Source organism: Pangasianodon hypophthalmus, chromosome 6 (genome assembly GCF_027358585.1).
Source record: "Pangasianodon hypophthalmus isolate fPanHyp1 chromosome 6, fPanHyp1.pri, whole genome shotgun sequence".
NCBI classification, from domain to species: Eukaryota; Metazoa; Chordata; class Actinopteri; order Siluriformes; family Pangasiidae; genus Pangasianodon; species Pangasianodon hypophthalmus.
The window spans coordinates 21,823,457-21,841,882 of NC_069715.1; the positions used below are offsets into that span (position 1 = coordinate 21,823,457).

Consider the following 18,426-nt stretch of genomic DNA (forward strand, 5'->3'; position numbering starts at 1 on the left):
TTCACAGAGGCAGCTGTAAAGCCTGTGGATCAGGAGGGGCAAGAAATGATCTGTGAGTGCTTTAGTTTTTGCCATCATCTACAGAAGAAAAAATATAACACCAGGCCAATGTTCATGCTACACCAATACTATAGAAACTGAAGAGCTAGTAAAAAAAAGAATAGATGGATGGAAACGGCATGTAATAAAGCTCAACCCCATGTGCTATACGGTATATGGTATCCAGGGAGCACTGTTTTTTTATATATATATATATCGAGAGCAACGTTACCAACTTAGAGACTCTGTCACTAAATTTGGTGAATTTTTAGACCCCTTTAGTGATTTAATTTAAAAAAAAGAGCCTAGTGGCAAAATGACTGACCTGTGCTTAATACAGCTCTCTAGTTCACATCACAGCTGCTGGTTATAGGAGTTGAGAGAGCACGTTCATTCGATTCACCACCAGTGTTTATAGCCTGACTGAGTTGTGCTTTCAGGTATCTATTTTCCCAATGACCAATCACTAATCACCATTGTTCCCAACAACCAATCACACAATCAATTGTTTGTCACACCTCCACACTTCTTTGTTCCTCGTTTTAATCTGTCTTCTTGGCTATATTTAGGTACAATTTATAAAAGTGAGTTTTCCAACTATAACCATTTCCTTTGTATCTGTTTCCTGACTATACACTACTACTGCTTCTTTTTGTCTACGTTCTTAGTAGAAATTGTAGTATTTTATAAATATGTAAACAGTTGTCTTCAGAAAAGTTTTCTTTCCTCATATAACAAATTTTGATACGCAGATGGTCATGGTGATTGACGATGACATCATCCGGTGCCTTCTAGTCATTTCTAGCATGCTAATGCATGCTCAAGCTTTTTGATCATGCATTAGCTACTTTCCCCTGAAAAGAGTTGGCAACAGTTGGGAGTTGAGTGTCCAAAGGTAGTAAAGTTCTGGATCGAAACCGTCTCAGTGCTGTCTGAGGTGAAAAGCACCAGTACAGATAAGCCATTGCTTGTCAGCAATGATTCATCATTAGCTTTATAATAACACCAAAAGCACACTTGGTTGGCTGGCCAGACGGCAGCTAACTGCTTTTGTTGGCAGCCATGTTTATTATCTTAATTTAAATGGTTTACTTAGAATTATCAGCAGCAAGAATTCACAAAGCAAGCCAGGAAGCTGTCATCAAGTGCTGTTTCGGGCATGGTCAGAGTTCAACAATGAGGTCATCGTTGATGTGGTATTGTTTAAAAGTACTGTGAAGTAGGTCAGTGTAGCCAGGGGTCTGGTCACCACTGAGGAGGTGGGAAAGAGTAGAATGATTATGGTTTAGAATAGTACTTGCAATCCATCTTACTTTCTAAAATGTACATGCTAACATTTTTGCATGCTCTATAACTACTGTGCTGATAGCAAAGAGCACAAAGAGCAATAAACTGTATATAACACTGACTATATTTGATTATCATGATGCATTTTTACCTCATTTCTTTTTTATCTGTGGTGTTTTGTTTCTGTTTTATTTAATTCTTGGTGTGTTTATTTGTGCCTCAGTGTGATATCATGTGCCTGTGAAACCCTTCATCTCTTTTTAGCAGTGTTTTGTTTTGGTTCTTGTGCACTCAGTTCTTTATTTCTACATTTGTTTCTGTCTCAGTGTTTAGATCATGTTTATTGTAATTTGTCCCTTCAGTGCATTCCTCAACCCTCTGAAGGCCTGCGTCTCCTGCCTTGCTCTTTCTCTGTAGCATTCTACATTCCTAATTAGCATGTTCCTCTTATGTATTCTGTGTAATGCCTTGGATTCCCCCGTCATATTCTTCCATGTGTAAGATCCATTATGAGTGTCTTTAAATTTCTCATAGTGTTTTTGTCTTTTAGTACGTTTCCTCGGCACACTGGAAGCCTTTGTCTCCTGCAGTGGTTCTGCTCAGAGCAGCATGGTGCTGGCATGGAGAGAAACAGAGGCCCGTCCTCTCCGAATCACAGCTTTTCATATAGAGAAGGGAATAATGGATCTGGACTATCATCCAGGACTCAACCTCATTGGTACTTTGTCATTAATCCTCATTTATAAAACTAATTTTAGTTCACTTCCCTACCGAATTTTCTAGCAAAACATCATTGTTCAGGTTATTGCCAGCGTAACCATGTTCAATTGGTCATAAGCAATCAAATCAGGTCGATGCACCATTCAGAAACAGATCCCATAGGGCTTTGAAAAAATAAAAATAAATCAAATAAATAAATAGTGCCATACATTCTCAGAATAAAATAGTACCAAACTGTTTTTTTCCTAGTTGCTGGGGTGGTACCCTCAAGGGTACATCTTTTATAACTTTGACTTTACAGTATGTAACTCTCACCTGGATACATGGATATAGTATACCTTTAAAAATTATTTATGGTACATAAATGGACCATGATTAATTTTTTATTTAAAATAATGTAAAGGTACAGTCATATTTTGGGTGAAATTGGGTATTCATGAAAATACCATAATTTTGGAAAAATTTCCTGTCCTACTCATGCTCCTGAGTGTGTGTAAATTTATGCATAAGAATAACTAATATAAACCCTGAACTGGTCAATTTCAGATCATATAATTTGCATGGATTAGTGCACTTTTATGTATGGAATATGCTGTTGAGTATAAAGGCCTTATTTTTATTACATTTACAGCATTTAGCAGACGCCCTTACCCAGAGCGACTTACAGGAATGATTTGGAGTCTCTATCAAAAACACATCCTCATGCTAGTTCACTAGGTCAGGGACTAAGAATACCGTAGAGAAAATTTTGTGAAAACCAGTCATTTATTTTATTAGTTTTAGAGAGTACGCAAAATATAGAAAGGGAGCCAACACAAACCCATAAATTAAGAAAAATAAAACTAATCTGTACATAGCCATAAGCCGTAAACAAGTGCCTTAGCTTGACAGAAGATTTAGCGCTTACTTATTATACTTAATGTGATATATTATGAAATATTTTTATTGGCATAGAAGTGAGTCAACATACTGTAACTTCGACTTCTGTCTTTCAGCGATTACCCTCATCATTCATTTCAAGTCAAAATAAATTCCACTTCTGTCTTTCACCGTTTACACTGATCATTCACTTCTTGCTCCTAGGTGTCTGAGCACTTGAATTTTTTTGGAGTTTTGTGGGCGTCACTAAATGCAAATGAGCTGTGTCATGAATGCACGTTACATTTTACGAGTAATTAAAATGTGCACGCAAGTATGAAGAAAATCAGCCTTTCTGACACTTTTGAAATCCGGAAAATTAGTTCGTTCAGTTTGTCTTATGCAAACATTTACACACAACTTTACTAAAAGACTGATAAATGAGGTCCATTATTCAGAATGAACAGATACCCAAATAAAGCTATAAACTTCCAGGTGCACTGCTTTTTTTTTTTTTTTTTTTTTTTTGCCAGAAAGGTTCACAGGGCATCTGGTTGAGATTAGAGGTGTGCTTTGGGACTGGGATCCTGCAAGTTTAAATCCAAATATACAGACGGATATTTGGAGCAGATAAGACAGATACAGATACAGATACAGATAGAGGCATCGTGTTACACAAAAGGTGTACCCTTGTGTGTACCATCTCAGTGACATAAAAAGCTACGATTTAGTATCCTTGATTTTCTGAGAGTGTATAAATGTCAAGACATTTCATTCTCAGCCATGAGCTGTGTTACAGGTGTGACACTGTTATAGTACTGTTTGTGGCACTGGTCTGAGTGTATCAGGCAAACTGCATAGAAAAGATCATGCAAAGTCTGCTCGCCTACAAGGAGCACCAGCAAGGCATGTGTGTCTGTGTGGCCAGTTGTGTGGTGTTTAAAACTTAGCAGCACTGATCCACCTCATACACTCTTACCATACCAGTGTCACTTCTGTGAATGTATGCGCAACCACCTAAATAATATTAAATCAACAGTGGTCTCATTCAATTTCTACACTAGTTAGCACTGAGGGGGGCTAACAGGGCATCGGTTGTGCTACGGTCAATAATTGTCTACCTCATAAAATCTTAACTACTTTATAATCTGATATTGACACACAGATTTGGATTTGTAATAGCAAAGGATGGAATCTTGTTTGAGAAATATGTTGTTCCTCTCCCATAGCTACTGCAGGTCTGAATAACCAGGTGTGTCTCTGGAACCCTTACCTGGTCTCTAAACCTGTTGGCATCCTTCAAGGTCATGTTACCAGCGTAGTGGCAGTTCAATTCATGCTAGCAAAAAAACAGCTGATTAGCTTCTCTAAAGACAAGGTGAGGAAGAAGAATAGATTGAGGTAATGAAAATGACACAAATACACCTTTATTTTCATGGACATGGTGACTTACAGTATCGCAAAGCTTTTACATCAGTATGAATCATCTATCATTCTGTTAACCAAATACATACTATTTTCAAATGGAATTTGTTATTTTTCCAATGCATAAAACTTCCACCGTTCGAGTGGTTAAAGTCACTGTATTCACTCTGGGAATCATGCGTTTAAGTATTTTATTTGGACAATGACACAGATGCAGTGGAAATACACATACTGTAATGTTTGACAATCTAGCTACCTTGGCTATTTACAGTAAGGAACAAAACCATGAAAAATATGGTAATGCTAATACAAGCTAATTTTTTATGACCTAACTAGCCAACTAGCCAATCAGCTATTAGGAGGACATGGGGCATTTCAAAATATTATTGAAGCATATTCATATATATTTATAGGCATATGAATGCTAAAGATGTACCACTGTACTTAAGTTATATTTGATTGATATTTTGGTTGATGATCTCCCTCTCTCTCTCTCTCTCTCTCTCTGTCACTGTCTACTTTAGGTCTTAAGGGTGTGGGATGTGTCCACTCAACTGTGTGTCCAGCATGTGGCGGGACTCTTCCCTAAAGCTCAGGAGTATAAAATGCTCCTATTCTTCCATGAGGAGCGATCACGCCTCTTTCTGTCCTTTAACAGCACATTGTTCTTCCTCGAGGCACAGAAGGAGGATAGAAAGAGAGTGATGAGTCACGAGAGCACGGTCACCTGCGTCCTCTACAACTCTCTCTTTAGACAGGTGGGGGCGCTCTGACCCTGTAAAACTTCATTCCTAGAGAGACGCCTCTGTCCCACACACACACACACACACACACACACACACACACTACAAATCCCTAACACTTTGATGTTGTGCTCGTCTAAGGTTATCAGCAGTGACGCAAACTCCAGTGTGAAGATTTGGCTCATGGACACTGGACAGAAGGTCAAGCACTTTCCCTGTTGCCATGGTGACGCTGAGATCACCACCATGGCACTGGACGCAACTCAGACAAGGCTCTTCACTGCCGGCACGGATGGAGCTGTAAAGGTCAGAGGTCACAAACAGATTATTACAGCAATTATGGGTTATTTTCTAAAATGTGGAAATCAGGAAATTGAAGAAATCATTTGTTTTAGAAATCATTTCTTTTATCATCTTAGTGGAAGTTTTGTCCTAAATCTTGTGACTAAATAACAACATACACAGGTATATATTTGTTATAAGGTTATATAATGTTTATATATTTACATCTGGGATAATCAAATGTACTGTGTTAAAAAAGCAAACCCTATTTTTAATTCTATTTATATTCTATGTCCTATTTATATCCTATTTTCTAATTCTAATTCTAATTTTAATTCTATTTTTAACATCATCTGGTCCATTGGGTCCTAAAACTTGGTAATTCTAACATCTGGTAACAAACACTATATAACACATTTCACTGTGTCATTATGTATTTACCATAAAATCAGCCCTGTATAAGCCATGTGTGAAAACGTAAGTACACTCAATCATTCAGTCACTTTCTGTGCGAGTTTTTATGAGTTACTTTATGAGTCTCTCACATCATCTTGGAGGAATTCTGGTCCACACTAATACAGTAAAAGCACACTTTTACTGGTGTGCTTAGGATGTCTTGTTGCAAGATGCAGTTTGTGCCAAACTTTAGCGGCTGGACAGATGACCTCACATTTACCTCCAGAATGGTTTGATATAATGAAGAGTTCATTACAGACTTAATAAATGTAAGGGGTCCTGAACGTGTGGCTGCAAAACACGTCCCAATCATCAATCCTCCACCACCATGCTTGACAGTGGGCATGAGATGTTTGTGCTGACATGTGTTTTTTTTTTTTTTCTCATTATAACCAAACATCTCGACTTTTGTCTCATCAGTCCAAAGGACATTGTTCCAGAACTGTTAAGATTTCTTTATATGTAACATTGCAAATCTAAGCCATGCTTGCATCTTCTTTAGGCTTCATCTAAGCTTTCTCCTAGATACCCTTCCATAAAAAGTCTTTTTCTGATAGTAGAGTCAAAACATCAACATTCAGTACACACACTAAGGCCTGCAGATCCCTAGATGTAACTCTTTCTTCTTTGAAATTTCTCTGATCATCAAATGGTTTGACTTTGGGATTAATTTGCTGGTCGTCCACTTTTGGCAACAGTCTTCAGTGTTCTCTATTTGTTCATAATCCTTCTCACTGTAGAATAATGGATTTGAAATTGTTTGCACATGGCCTTATAACCTTCCCCAGACTGATATGCAGCAACAGATGCTTCTCTGAGATCATTGCCGATGTCTTGTCTCCATAGCAAGTGCATTTTATTAGCAGCAACTGGCTGCAAATTATCTTGTTAACTGATGTGGATGCAGCAAGGATGCACTTACATTTTCATACATGGCTTTTACATACGGGCTGATTTTTTTTTTTTGGTAAATAAATAATGACATAGTGGAATCTGTTATGTGCTGTTTGTTACCCGATGTTAGAGTTACTATGTTTTAATACCTGATGAGAACCAGATGATGTTTTATGTCTATATATATTTAGGTTGAATTAGAATAGAATCAGATTGAACGAATTGATAAAATTATTTTTCTTATCACATATAAATATATAGAAAATGTAATATGGAAATTGTCCATTTAATTTGTTTTTCTTTTTGGGAAAAATATCTGGTTACATGTATACGTGTATGTTCTTTTGACACTGTTCTTTTGACACTGTGGTGGTTGTTGGTAATCACTGTATGGACATCACTGATATCTGGGTTTATTTGTGCACATCAAGCTAATATACTGTTATGTTCCTGTATTTATGTATGTGAAGGTGTGGGATTTCAATGGCCACTGTCACCACAGACTGAACGCATGCCGAGACCCGACAGTGGAAATCTCACAGATACTGGTGCTGAAGAGGACAGTGTTAGTGCTCGGCTGGGACAGGTGAGAGACAGAGATATAAAGAGAGAATGTATAAGACAATCAGTTTGCATTTGTGTGTGTGTGTGTGTGTGTGTGTGTGTGAGGACATAGTTGGGAACATATGAGAACATATGAGAACTATGGGGACATAGTTTGTGTCTCACAGTACCACTTTTTAATCTTTACTACTAGTATGAACTATACTAACATCTACACTGTCAAGTAAAATTAAATGAATTTACAGAATGATATTTAGTCACGGCTACAGACAAAAAATGAAAAGTTTACATTGAGAAGAGTCGATTTCAAAAGAGCTGGAAACTACTAGGCATGGAAAACTTTTTGGGAATTCTTGGAAGAGTCCTTAACTTAAGTGGATTTGCAACCAATAACTTTTGTTCCCTGAATAAGGGGGGCAGCATAGGCAGTTCAGCCCACACTTGTCTTTATACCTGCTATATATATGAAGGTGACCTGACTTGACACATAAAATAACTAGTGAACAAAACTTTCAAAAAATAGTTGAAGATCTCCTGAGCTGCATAGCAGTGACATTTGGCCTGTGGCTGATGCATTGGAGGCTCACAAGTTTGAATCCTGCTGGGGATAGAGGGAAAGATTGGACTTACTAAGTTTAAAAAGAAAGCATGCTTACCCTCCCAGATTTATTGCCGTTGTGTGATGGGGAGAAGCAGCCATACTCTTGTAAAAATGTATTTTTAATTCAATATGTAGTTTAGGTTGTTTTCACAAAAGTCCATAGTACAATTTTTTGTATCTTTTTCAATTGGATCAATTGGTTGTGCACTAAATTATTTGTGTATTATTTGTGGGGTTTTTTGACTGGTGGGGAATTTGCCACTGTATGCTTTGATGAGCATTTCCAATTGATTCTCATGAAGTATTAAATCATTGTTTGTTTTCATAAAGAACCTTTTGATTGATGGATCTTTAACTGTTTTGCGAAAGAACTTTTTGATTGATGGATCTTTAACTGTTTTCCGAAAGAACTTTTTGATTGATGGATCTAAACATTTTTGTTGCTGCCTCAAACAACTAAAAATGTCCATCTAACAAACTCGGTAGAAGGGTTTATTAAGACTCAATCCAAAATCTAAGTCATTAAGGAGGGAATGGTCAAACATAGAAATGGCACTAATCATTAAAAGAAGAGGACAATCAAAAGAGTAATTGAACAAGTCGAACAAGACTTTAACAAGCGAAATGTTGATTAACAGAAAATGAATCATCACCTTCTTCTTTGAGATTCACTGTTGTTATACTGAAAATCAGCATGGCTACGATTCAGCCTTAGACACGAGGACACTGAACATGCTAATATTCAGTACAACGGCGTGATTGCTGCTAGTGTGATATTGCTTTTATACAGTTCTATAAAAAAATTAATAATGAGTGATTGACATTTCAGACACAGTATGGTCAAATATTTAGTTTATTTTTGCTCTGTCAATCAAAATAGTTCCCAATGAAGCCACAGCTCGATAGGGCATTGTGTGTTACCATGCAATGCACAGACTGACTGACAGCTGTCACGGATGGTTTGGAGACGGATGCAAGTGCAGAGTCTTTTATTAATTGTGAAACATGAAAACAAGGACTAGGGCTACATAACAAACGCAAAGTAGACAAGCATGGAATACACATGAACATGGAATTCATATGACAATCGAGAAAAAGCGTGCAATACAAACATGACTGCTCATTGTGCATAAATATGGTTCAGGTGTTCGTGATCACTTGGTGAGTTACATGAACATGTGGTGTGCCATGGCTGATGGCTCATACACAGGGACTTGTGTAGCAGATGCTCCACATAATAAATACAAAAAAATGTTGATGGGTTGAAGGTATTTGTTAGGAGACACTTATTTAGTAACAATGCTTTGCACACAGTGCTTTGCAAAAGTCTTCAGGGCAGATGTGTTCATGCTTTCCGGTTTCTCAGTAATATTACAAGCTGCATTTTTTGAGAGAGGAAGAGAGAGGGAGAGAGAGAGGGAGAGAGAGAGAGAGATAGAAAAGGAGAAGTGAAGGAGATGCTGGTAAGGGAATGACTGTTTAGGATATAACAGGATATAACATAAACGAGAAAAGGAACTAGCCTCTCTCTCAGACGTTCCACAATATTCAATATTGAAAATGCACCATGTGTCGTTCATTAATAAATTAAACATTGTAATCATTGGAAAATCGCTGTGGTACAAGGGGAATAACACACTCCAGGTTGTGCGACTGTATGAAAAGAATCCACTACGGGGTGGTGTCACACAGTCAAAAATAATTTGACTGTTGTTCTGGTGTGAAGTCATAACACACACACCACCTGTATACTGCTTAAATTTCCAGCACCACCAACGTAAAATGCCTTCCTGCATCCCTGTTGGAAAGACTTCGCTAAGATGAACTGAAAACCATGTGCTTATATAGAGCAAAACCAGGAAGTAGTCAGGAAATGAACAAATTAGACCTTTGGAGACAGTAACCTCTTGTTGGTGGGGAGGAATACTGTCCTGGGCTCAATTATGTGGAACGGACTTTGTGGTGGGAAATGATTATTGCATTTATCCTGACAACCACAAATAATAGCTAAATATTAATGGACTGAAAGGTTGTTTAGGGAACCAAAGATACTTGTACAGAATCACTCTACAGAATGTTTTCTGGCAACTTTGTTTCTATGAGTGTAGAATGAAATGCAGATTGTATGCAAACCTATAGTAAGTGCTTTTTATTTTTTGATATTAACACAACTGAATTTCACTGAGACGACATCATTCTCTGTGGTAACACTTGCATGAGATGCCTGATTTTTTTATTTTATTTTATTTTTTTAGCAGACCAGTGTTCAGTTATTTGTTGCACACACAAGTATGGGTGGAGTTGTCACATCTTTCAAAATGAACCAATTAAAAAAAAGTTTATTATTTGTATGTTCAAAGTACTTTTATAAGTTTACTTCTAATGATACTTTTGTACTAATTTAATTTCAAGCGTGTATAGAGGTAGTACACGGATACTGTATGAAGTATTAAACTTTAGTATACCATATTTGTTGTACTTAATGCATTTTTAGTACTCTTTTTAAAAAATGTATAAGATTATTCTATGTATATTGTTATAAGGCTCATATCTATTCTTTTGCTATCATGTTTCTTTTCATTCGTCCTCTGCACTTTGTGTGTGTATGTGTGTGTGTGTGTGTGTGTGTGTGCACATTTGTGGCCATCCTGTTTCCTTCCATCTTCCAAACACAAACTCGCTCTGACATTTAGAGATGAACTTCTAATCTTCTGCAGTCATATCTCATCTATTTCTCATCACTGGAGCTTCATCCTTCTCACCCTTTCTTTATTCTAATCTCTGTCTGTCTTTCCGTGCAGGGTGATCACTGTGTTCAGGATGAACTCGTTCTCTCGCTTCTTTGTACAGCCTTCAGAGTGGAAAGGCGGCGTTCAGCATCGCGAGCACATTGTGTGTGCAGCATTTCAGCCACCTCAGACCTTAGTCACTGGTACTCTCCTCCTTCTCATGCCCTCTAATTCTCTGGTTCTCATATTTATATTTATTAATTTAGCTGACGTTTGCTGTGTTCGGTTCTGGAGACAGCTGCTTTAGTGGTTACAAACTGCTTCCAAGGTCCATGTGTCACTGGGCAGCAGTTCAACCTGAAAAGGAACCTTAGCAGGTGCTCGGGACTCCCTTCAGTGTCCTCATACGACAGTGTCCTCATCTTTTAGTGTGCTAAGAATGCAACTTGTTTATTCACTATCAGCTTTCCTGAGGATGTATCCCCAACTATATTTAATATATGGCAGCTATTCTTTTAAAGTTCTCAGCACACCAAGTCTACTGTATGCTAAACAGCACTGTTTTTGTAAACTTTCTGTTAGCTAAAAGTTTGCACTTACAAGTGTTAATATACCCATCATACAGTGCGAGAGTTGATGTGCCATGCTGATTGAAACTCTCATTGGTCTAGTGAACTGAATAGTGGGATTAGCTACATTAATAATGATGCCTAAAGTAAGGATCTTCAGATCTTTTTTTTAAATTACACAGTCTTTCTGAGGTCAGAGTTTTTTTAGGGATGTATCAATACTGATACTGGTATCAGATATCAGTCCAATATACTCGCACTGATACCAACACCCAATACCATGTGATACTATGTGACATATGTCTAGTGTATGTTGTTGCTTTAATGAACAGAGGACACGAATTGACAATGATCAGTACATATTTAATGATTAATGATGGAAATCAAAGCAAAGCAGACTGCAAACCGTGCTCTTGTGAAAATATCAAGAGAAGCAGCTAAAGCATCTTGCTACAAAGGCAGTAGCCTGATAAAAAAGCGCATGCGTTTAAACGGTATCTTTAATAGAGACTGTGAGGGCGGCAGCAGTATCAGTGAGTCTGATCATTAAAAATTAGGGAAAGGTCACGTGCAAGGACACAAAGGGATTCGGTGAGCATGGAGCAATGAAGTGGGCTTGCAGAGAAACTGGCATGTGTAAGATCACTTCAGTTCTGTGAGCACTGAGACATGAGACATGCCTCCTTTCCCCTACTTTTTGCTCAGGAGTCAAGGTACAATTCACAGTACCTTGCGGTCATTTTTAATGATCCTGCTCAGCATTCTCAGGTCGGCTGCCCCTCGCGCACTCTATTAAATATACTGTGTAAATGCCATAACATCTCAGGACAAGGAGGACGATGCATTGATGGCAGCACCTAATAGCACCCCTTTTTTAATATTAGTCAGTCTTTAGGACTTCATGTTTAAACAAATTAATTGCATGGTCTTTAGGAGGTACTTTTTTTAGACAGTCTTTAGGACCTCATGTTTAAAAAAATTAATTGCATGGTCTTTAGGAGGTAATTTTTTTTAGACAGTCTTTAGGAGGTCATGCTTTGTTAATTAATTACCTTGTCCTTAGGAGGTGCTTTTTTTTATTAGAGAATCTTTAGGAGGTCATGTTTTTTCAATTAGATAGTCTTTATAGATAATTTTTTAATTAGGCAGTCTTTAGGAGGTCATGTTTTTTTTTTTATTTGACAGTCTTTGGAGATATTTTTTTAATTAGACAGTCTTTAGGAGATAATGGGTCACTCAGTGAGCAGCTTGTGAAAGTTGCTTGTGAAATATATTTTGACAGTGTTGTACTGATTGTATTAGTAACCAGGGAAGTAAAATAGCTCTTGCTACAGCACCCAGGGTTTTGGATGCTTTGCTACTGAATTTACTTTACGGGAAAGCATTTGTTAAATTTCCCTGATTTGAATATAAAGTCTGCATCAGCGTGATGAGAAATGAGAGTGGATGTTGTTAGGAAGTGTTGAATAAACATGGCTGCTGGGTGGATAAATAATGAACATCCAGAACAGCCAGTCTTATCAGCACTAAACCAGGAGCCATGCTATTTTAACTTTATTGTTTTATCACTTGTCTTTCTAGCTTTTCTGTGCTTTGACAATATAAGTTGATTTTGTGATTTATTTTTTATCATGTTTTGTGTAGGTGGTAGGGATGGTGAGATTATAGTCTGGAACAACAGCACTGAAAATGCCATATGCAAACTATACAAAAATACAGAACACCAAGACTGCAAGTTCAGCTCACGTGAGTCTTTTTTTTTTTTTTTTTTTAAAAAAACCATAATCATAAATAGAAACTATTGTTTTATAATGATGGAGCAGGTAGCATTGCTGCCTCCTAGCTCCAGAGTCTCCGGCTCAATCCTGAGCTTGGTTTACTGTCTGTGCCAAGTTTGGTTTTGTGTGTTCTCCACATGCCAGTAGGTGGATTGACTATTCTAAATTGATCATCTGAATGATTGTGTATGTGCCCTGCGATGGACTAGTGTATTCCCTCCTTGAGCATAGTGTTCCCAGGAGAGGCCCCGGATCCAGTGCGACCCTCACTAGGATAAAGTGGTTAATAACGATGAATAAATGAATAAATAAATGAATGTTTTTTAACACACCTCTTAGGGAATTCTCCTTTTTGTCTAATGAGTAGTTCAGTAAAAAATGAAATTGACACTCTTTACCTCAAACGTTGTCCATCAGTCAAGACATGTTTGGCATCTATCTACAATGTAGGACGTGAGTGAACCTGTCAATCATAAAATTCCATTTTCAGTCTCGAGAGTGCTCCGACAGAAGAGTGATCGCCCTATTGTCCAGTGATTTTGAGTTCAAATCCTCCATCCAGGAGACCAAAATGGCAAAATGCTCCTTCTCTCCTGTCAATCACAGTGACAATAGAGGATTGTAGGCATTTGTGAGCTCATGTGTATGAAGGAGGGCACATAGCGCTCTCATCTGGGTGTCTTACGTCGCCCTGTGATGCAGTATGAACAGTAGCATCCAGCGACATGCATTCCCATTTAAATGCATTATTATTAAAAAAGAATACTCATCTATAAATACAGGGATGAAATGCTCAAAATTACCTTCAACATGCATCAAAGAAAAGGGTTGTGGCAGTTATTAATTTTTTTTTCATATTTGCCGTCCAAAAGGAACTATAGTATATGTAGTCAGTACTGATGGGGAGGTGTGATGTGACAATTATGTACAAATAAAATTGTGTATTTAGTTTCTGGACGAGCTGCTGTTTTAACTCTTGGACATTACTGAAGTTGCGAAGATGAATAGAGCTTATTAACATGTCTGTAAGAGTGAACTGTCATTGTCCTTCATTGCAGATAGCGCTTTACCTAGTACTCCCAGTACTAAACAACCAAAAGCCACTTCCAGTGAAAAAGACTCAGAGAGTTATATTGTGACCAGACTGGCCTTTCTGGAAGGAAGAAAAAGAGCTGCTGCAACAGGTAATGGAAAGAGGGAAATCTTTCACAAAGCACATATTCTAATAATCCCTCCTAAATACACAGCACTAATGTCTTACAAAATGCAACAGAAATACACAATTAAACAGGTCTGTGTGTATTTTCTTTGAGGTGGAGCTGATCTGGTGTCATGTGGCGGTTCAGGCATTGTTCGTTTCTGGAATACAGCGAATGCTCGATTAGTTGGCAAGTTTGTGGCTCATGAAGGCTCTGACTCCATCATAATGACTGTAGATGGTAGCGGTTGTTACCTGGTCACAGCGGATATGGGTGGAGTGCTGAAGGTGTGGGACATCCAGGTAAGAGCACTACTGAAACTATTTTGTTCTATGAGATATCAAGCACTAATACAAGTTACTAACACAGTTAAAGCAGTTTGTTTTTACAGACTCAAAGCAGTAGGAATGATAACTAAAGAATAGAGGAGTATCAATATTAGGTGTTGGTTGACAATAATCCACAACAGTTACTGCTACTGAAATGATTTGTCCCATTATAAATGATTTTGTCATGAACTTGTTGTATGAGTGTTAAGTAACTGATAACTTAAGAGCAGTGTTAAGTAAGATGTGAAATATGAAAGATTATAGAACTTAACATCTTGCTATAACACGCTCAGCTCTAGCTAACCTTCAAACTGGTGAAAGTAAATCAGAGCTGGGGTGACCTCTGACCTCTGCTGCTTCACTGTGCCAGTGGTGATGAGTTTTATCTGAGTGGCAATCAGGAAAGTCGACCCTATGGCCTATGTCCATGAACTAAAATGTCAAGCTGGACTTTGCTTTAATGCTGATGTCTTTAGAGGAAAGCAATATAGCACTCAATTATGTGCTTTACCTCAAATGTTCCAGGCTATACAGTGTATTAAAAATGTCAAATGTAAAATGTAAAAATTAATATAATTTTTAATCAGAGATAGAATAAACTGTCTAGGTGTGTGTAGTATTCTACCTTTCTCAGACTTGAACAATATGACAATATTAAAGTGTGCTTACTCAGTTTGCTCAGTTCAAACCAGATTGAAATTGATACTTGTGCCTTGTTTACTATTTGATATGACTGAATTTGGCACTTAATTAAACAAAAAGCAAGCAGAAAAACATTTCATGAGGGTCATGTTGGAAGGAGTGGGACTGAAATTGCGCTTAGAAATACAGCAGTAGAAAATAAATCTTTGGCAAGCATGTGCTCAGGGAAAACAACTAGGCATGGAGAACATGGAGGCACTGCTAAGCAGATGATTAAATAATTATATGAATGCCTGGTTAGAATGTTAGCTCATTTGCTACCAATACACAGCGTCACAGGATCAAATTATGTTCTCACTACAATCAAACTGCACTACGGGTCACTTGGAAGCAGACTAAAATCAGTGTTCCCAACTGTATTCAGAGGAGCTAATGCATGCTCAAAAAAAATCACTAGAAGTCACTGGAAGATACCATCAGCTCATTTACATATGCATCGATTTGTCATGATCATTTGCATATTGAACCATGTTACATGAGGAAGATTTTCTGAAGTTGTTTAGACAGAAGAGAGTTTTATCTGAATAGGAAATAACAGATGATTATTTTTATAGAAAGAAGTCAGCAGCACAAACTAATGACTCTACTATAATTTCTATTAAGAACACAGACATAAAGTAGCAGTGGTATTGAGTAGGTAAGGTAGAAATAGACATGAAGGAAAATGATTATAGATGGAAAACTCTTTTATTCCTCATACCTTTTATTACTACAAATATAGCCAAGAAGAGAGTTTAAAATGAAGAACAATGAAGTGTGTGGGTGGGAGAAACAATGATGATCAGTGATTGGTTATTGGCTTTACACACTGGTGGTAAGTGGACCGCAGTAGTGATGTGATCTGAAGAGCCATATCGATTGCAGGACAGTCGCTAACATCTACTCAAAAAATACTACTCATGAAGTCCGTAAAGTTCACCAAAACTAGTGATATAGTCGCTAAATTGGCAACACTGTCCAAAACCATTCTTTCTCAGGTGGCCCTGGGCCAAATATTTTGGTCGGCACTCGAGTGTGATTGTGGTTTTCAGACCTGCCTAAACAAACCTCACCAAAGAGATGAATGCACCAGGATATGGTTGAAATGAAAAGCATATATATGCCGACCTTGGAAAGGGAGAAATTTGCATTTAAATATTCCAGTCTGACTGAGGTGCAGGATCATCTTGGACATTTTGATAGCTGGTATCTGATTACAAGCTGAACTGATTAGGATTATATCTGTTCAGTGCAGCAAGTAACTCTCCAACAACTCGATCAAAGCCTAACATTTACTGTCTGAGGAAATCACACTTAACTAGCAAGGTTTTAGACATCTTTAGACAGCATGACCATTTTTACCACCACTGGCTCCTTACCCAGTGTGATCTTTGCAGGAAGGTAGCCTAGACAAGATTAAAAATTAAATAAGAATATTTCCACATTGATTTTGTGAAATATTTATTTTTTTAGGTATTAATGTGGGAGGCACAGGGGACGCCAGCCTTGTGAATTGTAAGAGTAAAGCTTGCGCAAGCCTGACCCAAGATTAACCCAGTCCACTTGAAAGAGAAGAAATTCTGATGATACAAAATCACCAATTATTCAGACCATGTATCTCCAAATTGCACCCACAAGTCCTACACTGACCTCATTAGAGAGCAATCACGGATTCAGCTTTCCTTCAGACATCTCTAATAGCAAAATTTATACACATATATACTAATAACACATTCATCAGTGATGTTTTGTGCAGGAGAAACACTCCCTCCTCTAGTCATCATGTCTGAAGGACACAAGTTTCTGTCCTTGAGCCACAAATGGAGCCTGTCAGCAGAAACCAGCGTGATTGATGAAGGGAGAGCAGGGTGTTTGTCAACTCCTCATAACTTTCTGTGAAGTATAACAGCTCTCCTCAATGAGGATAAATCACGTGTTCACTTTCATTTTACTGCTTCAATAGCTCGTGATAATTTGTAGCCTCACATTTGGGCCAGCTCGTCAGATATAATTGCTTTACAGGCTGACATGTTGTCTCTGTGGCTGTGACACAAACTACTGATTCTTTTTAACTGCCTGTGTACTAAAATCTCCACTGAGAACATTGCTAACCAGGAAAAAGAACTAAAGGGTTATAATGGAATTATAGCTTGTGAGTTTTTATACACAAATCATTCATTTTCTTTCTGTCTTCCTGTTGATGTAGGCAGGATCAGAAGTCATTCTGGATTTATTTCTGCCTCTGTCTGATAAAGTCTGATTCAGTCTAGACAGACATCGTACTTTTATCTGTTTATAGTTACATTTAACGTCAAGGAATGTCCACAAGATAAGTTAATTCTTATTATTACTTACATTTTAGCAGCTATAAACAGCTGTTCCCTTTACCAGACTCTTTTTTTTCCCTCTCTCGAAGTTAACGAGGAAAAAGAAATGCAGTTTGTTGTGTTACTGAGAAACCGGGAAGCACAAAGTCCTGAAAACTTTCCTGTGGCAGAAAACTTACTGATTGTTACAAAGCATTGACACTGGTGACTCCTTCCATAAATATTATATAAATGTCTCCTTGCAGAAAGCTTTAACATATTAGCAATTAGATGTTTTAATTTATTAAATAACAACACTTTTAATATTCTTTCATTTAAATCATCATTATTTATGTGCAGCACCCAGTACAGAAATGCCTGTGAAATGGCTGTTACTATAGCGGATATATAACGTCTACACACGCTCTTTTTCTACCTTTAATGTGACATAGCAACCAACAATAGATTTAGATCTGCGCTCTGACTGGGCCATTCCAAAACTTCTTCTGAAGCCATTCCATTGTTGACTTGCTGTTGATTTGTGCTTTTTGGTCATTTTCATGCTGGAAGGTGAAATTTTTCATCTTCAGCTGTCTAACAGAGGCCTGCAGGCTTTGTGTAAAAATAGATTGGTATTTGCAGCTATTCATGATTCCCTCTATCTTGATTAGACCCCCAGCCCCAGCTGAAGAGAAGCAGCCCCATAGCATGACGCTGCCACCACCATGCTTCACCATGGGTATAGTGTTCCTTGGTTGATAAGCTGTCTTGTTATTGTGCCAAACATATCTTTTAGAATTATGCCCAAAGGGTTCTTCCTTGGTCTCATCAGTCCATAACACATTTTGACACATGGTTTGGTTTGAGGTGATTTAGGTGGGCTTGGACATTTGTTTTTTGAGAAGGAGCTTTTGTCAAGCCACCCTACCCCATAGCCTAGACATGTGAAGCATATGAGAAATTGTT

The 18,426-nt window shown here is 37.8% G+C and overlaps 1 protein-coding gene across 3 annotated transcripts in view; it reads left to right on the forward strand.

Annotated features, from left to right (window-relative positions):
* LOC113526346 (WD repeat-containing protein 49) overlaps positions 1-18,426 on the forward strand; it is a 43,818-nt gene that overhangs the window by 15,922 nt on the left and 9,470 nt on the right. For all 3 annotated transcript variants that reach the window (XM_034304980.2, XM_053235179.1, XM_053235178.1), the window contains 9 exons: positions 1,877-2,044; positions 4,134-4,282; positions 4,854-5,087; positions 5,214-5,378; positions 7,175-7,290; positions 10,671-10,801; positions 12,812-12,913; positions 14,004-14,129; positions 14,259-14,446. In XM_034304980.2, the coding sequence (XP_034160871.2) occupies positions 1,877-2,044; positions 4,134-4,282; positions 4,854-5,087; positions 5,214-5,378; positions 7,175-7,290; positions 10,671-10,801; positions 12,812-12,913; positions 14,004-14,129; positions 14,259-14,446 (1,379 nt within the window). The remainder of the gene's footprint in view (positions 1-1,876; positions 2,045-4,133; positions 4,283-4,853; positions 5,088-5,213; positions 5,379-7,174; positions 7,291-10,670; positions 10,802-12,811; positions 12,914-14,003; positions 14,130-14,258; positions 14,447-18,426) is intronic.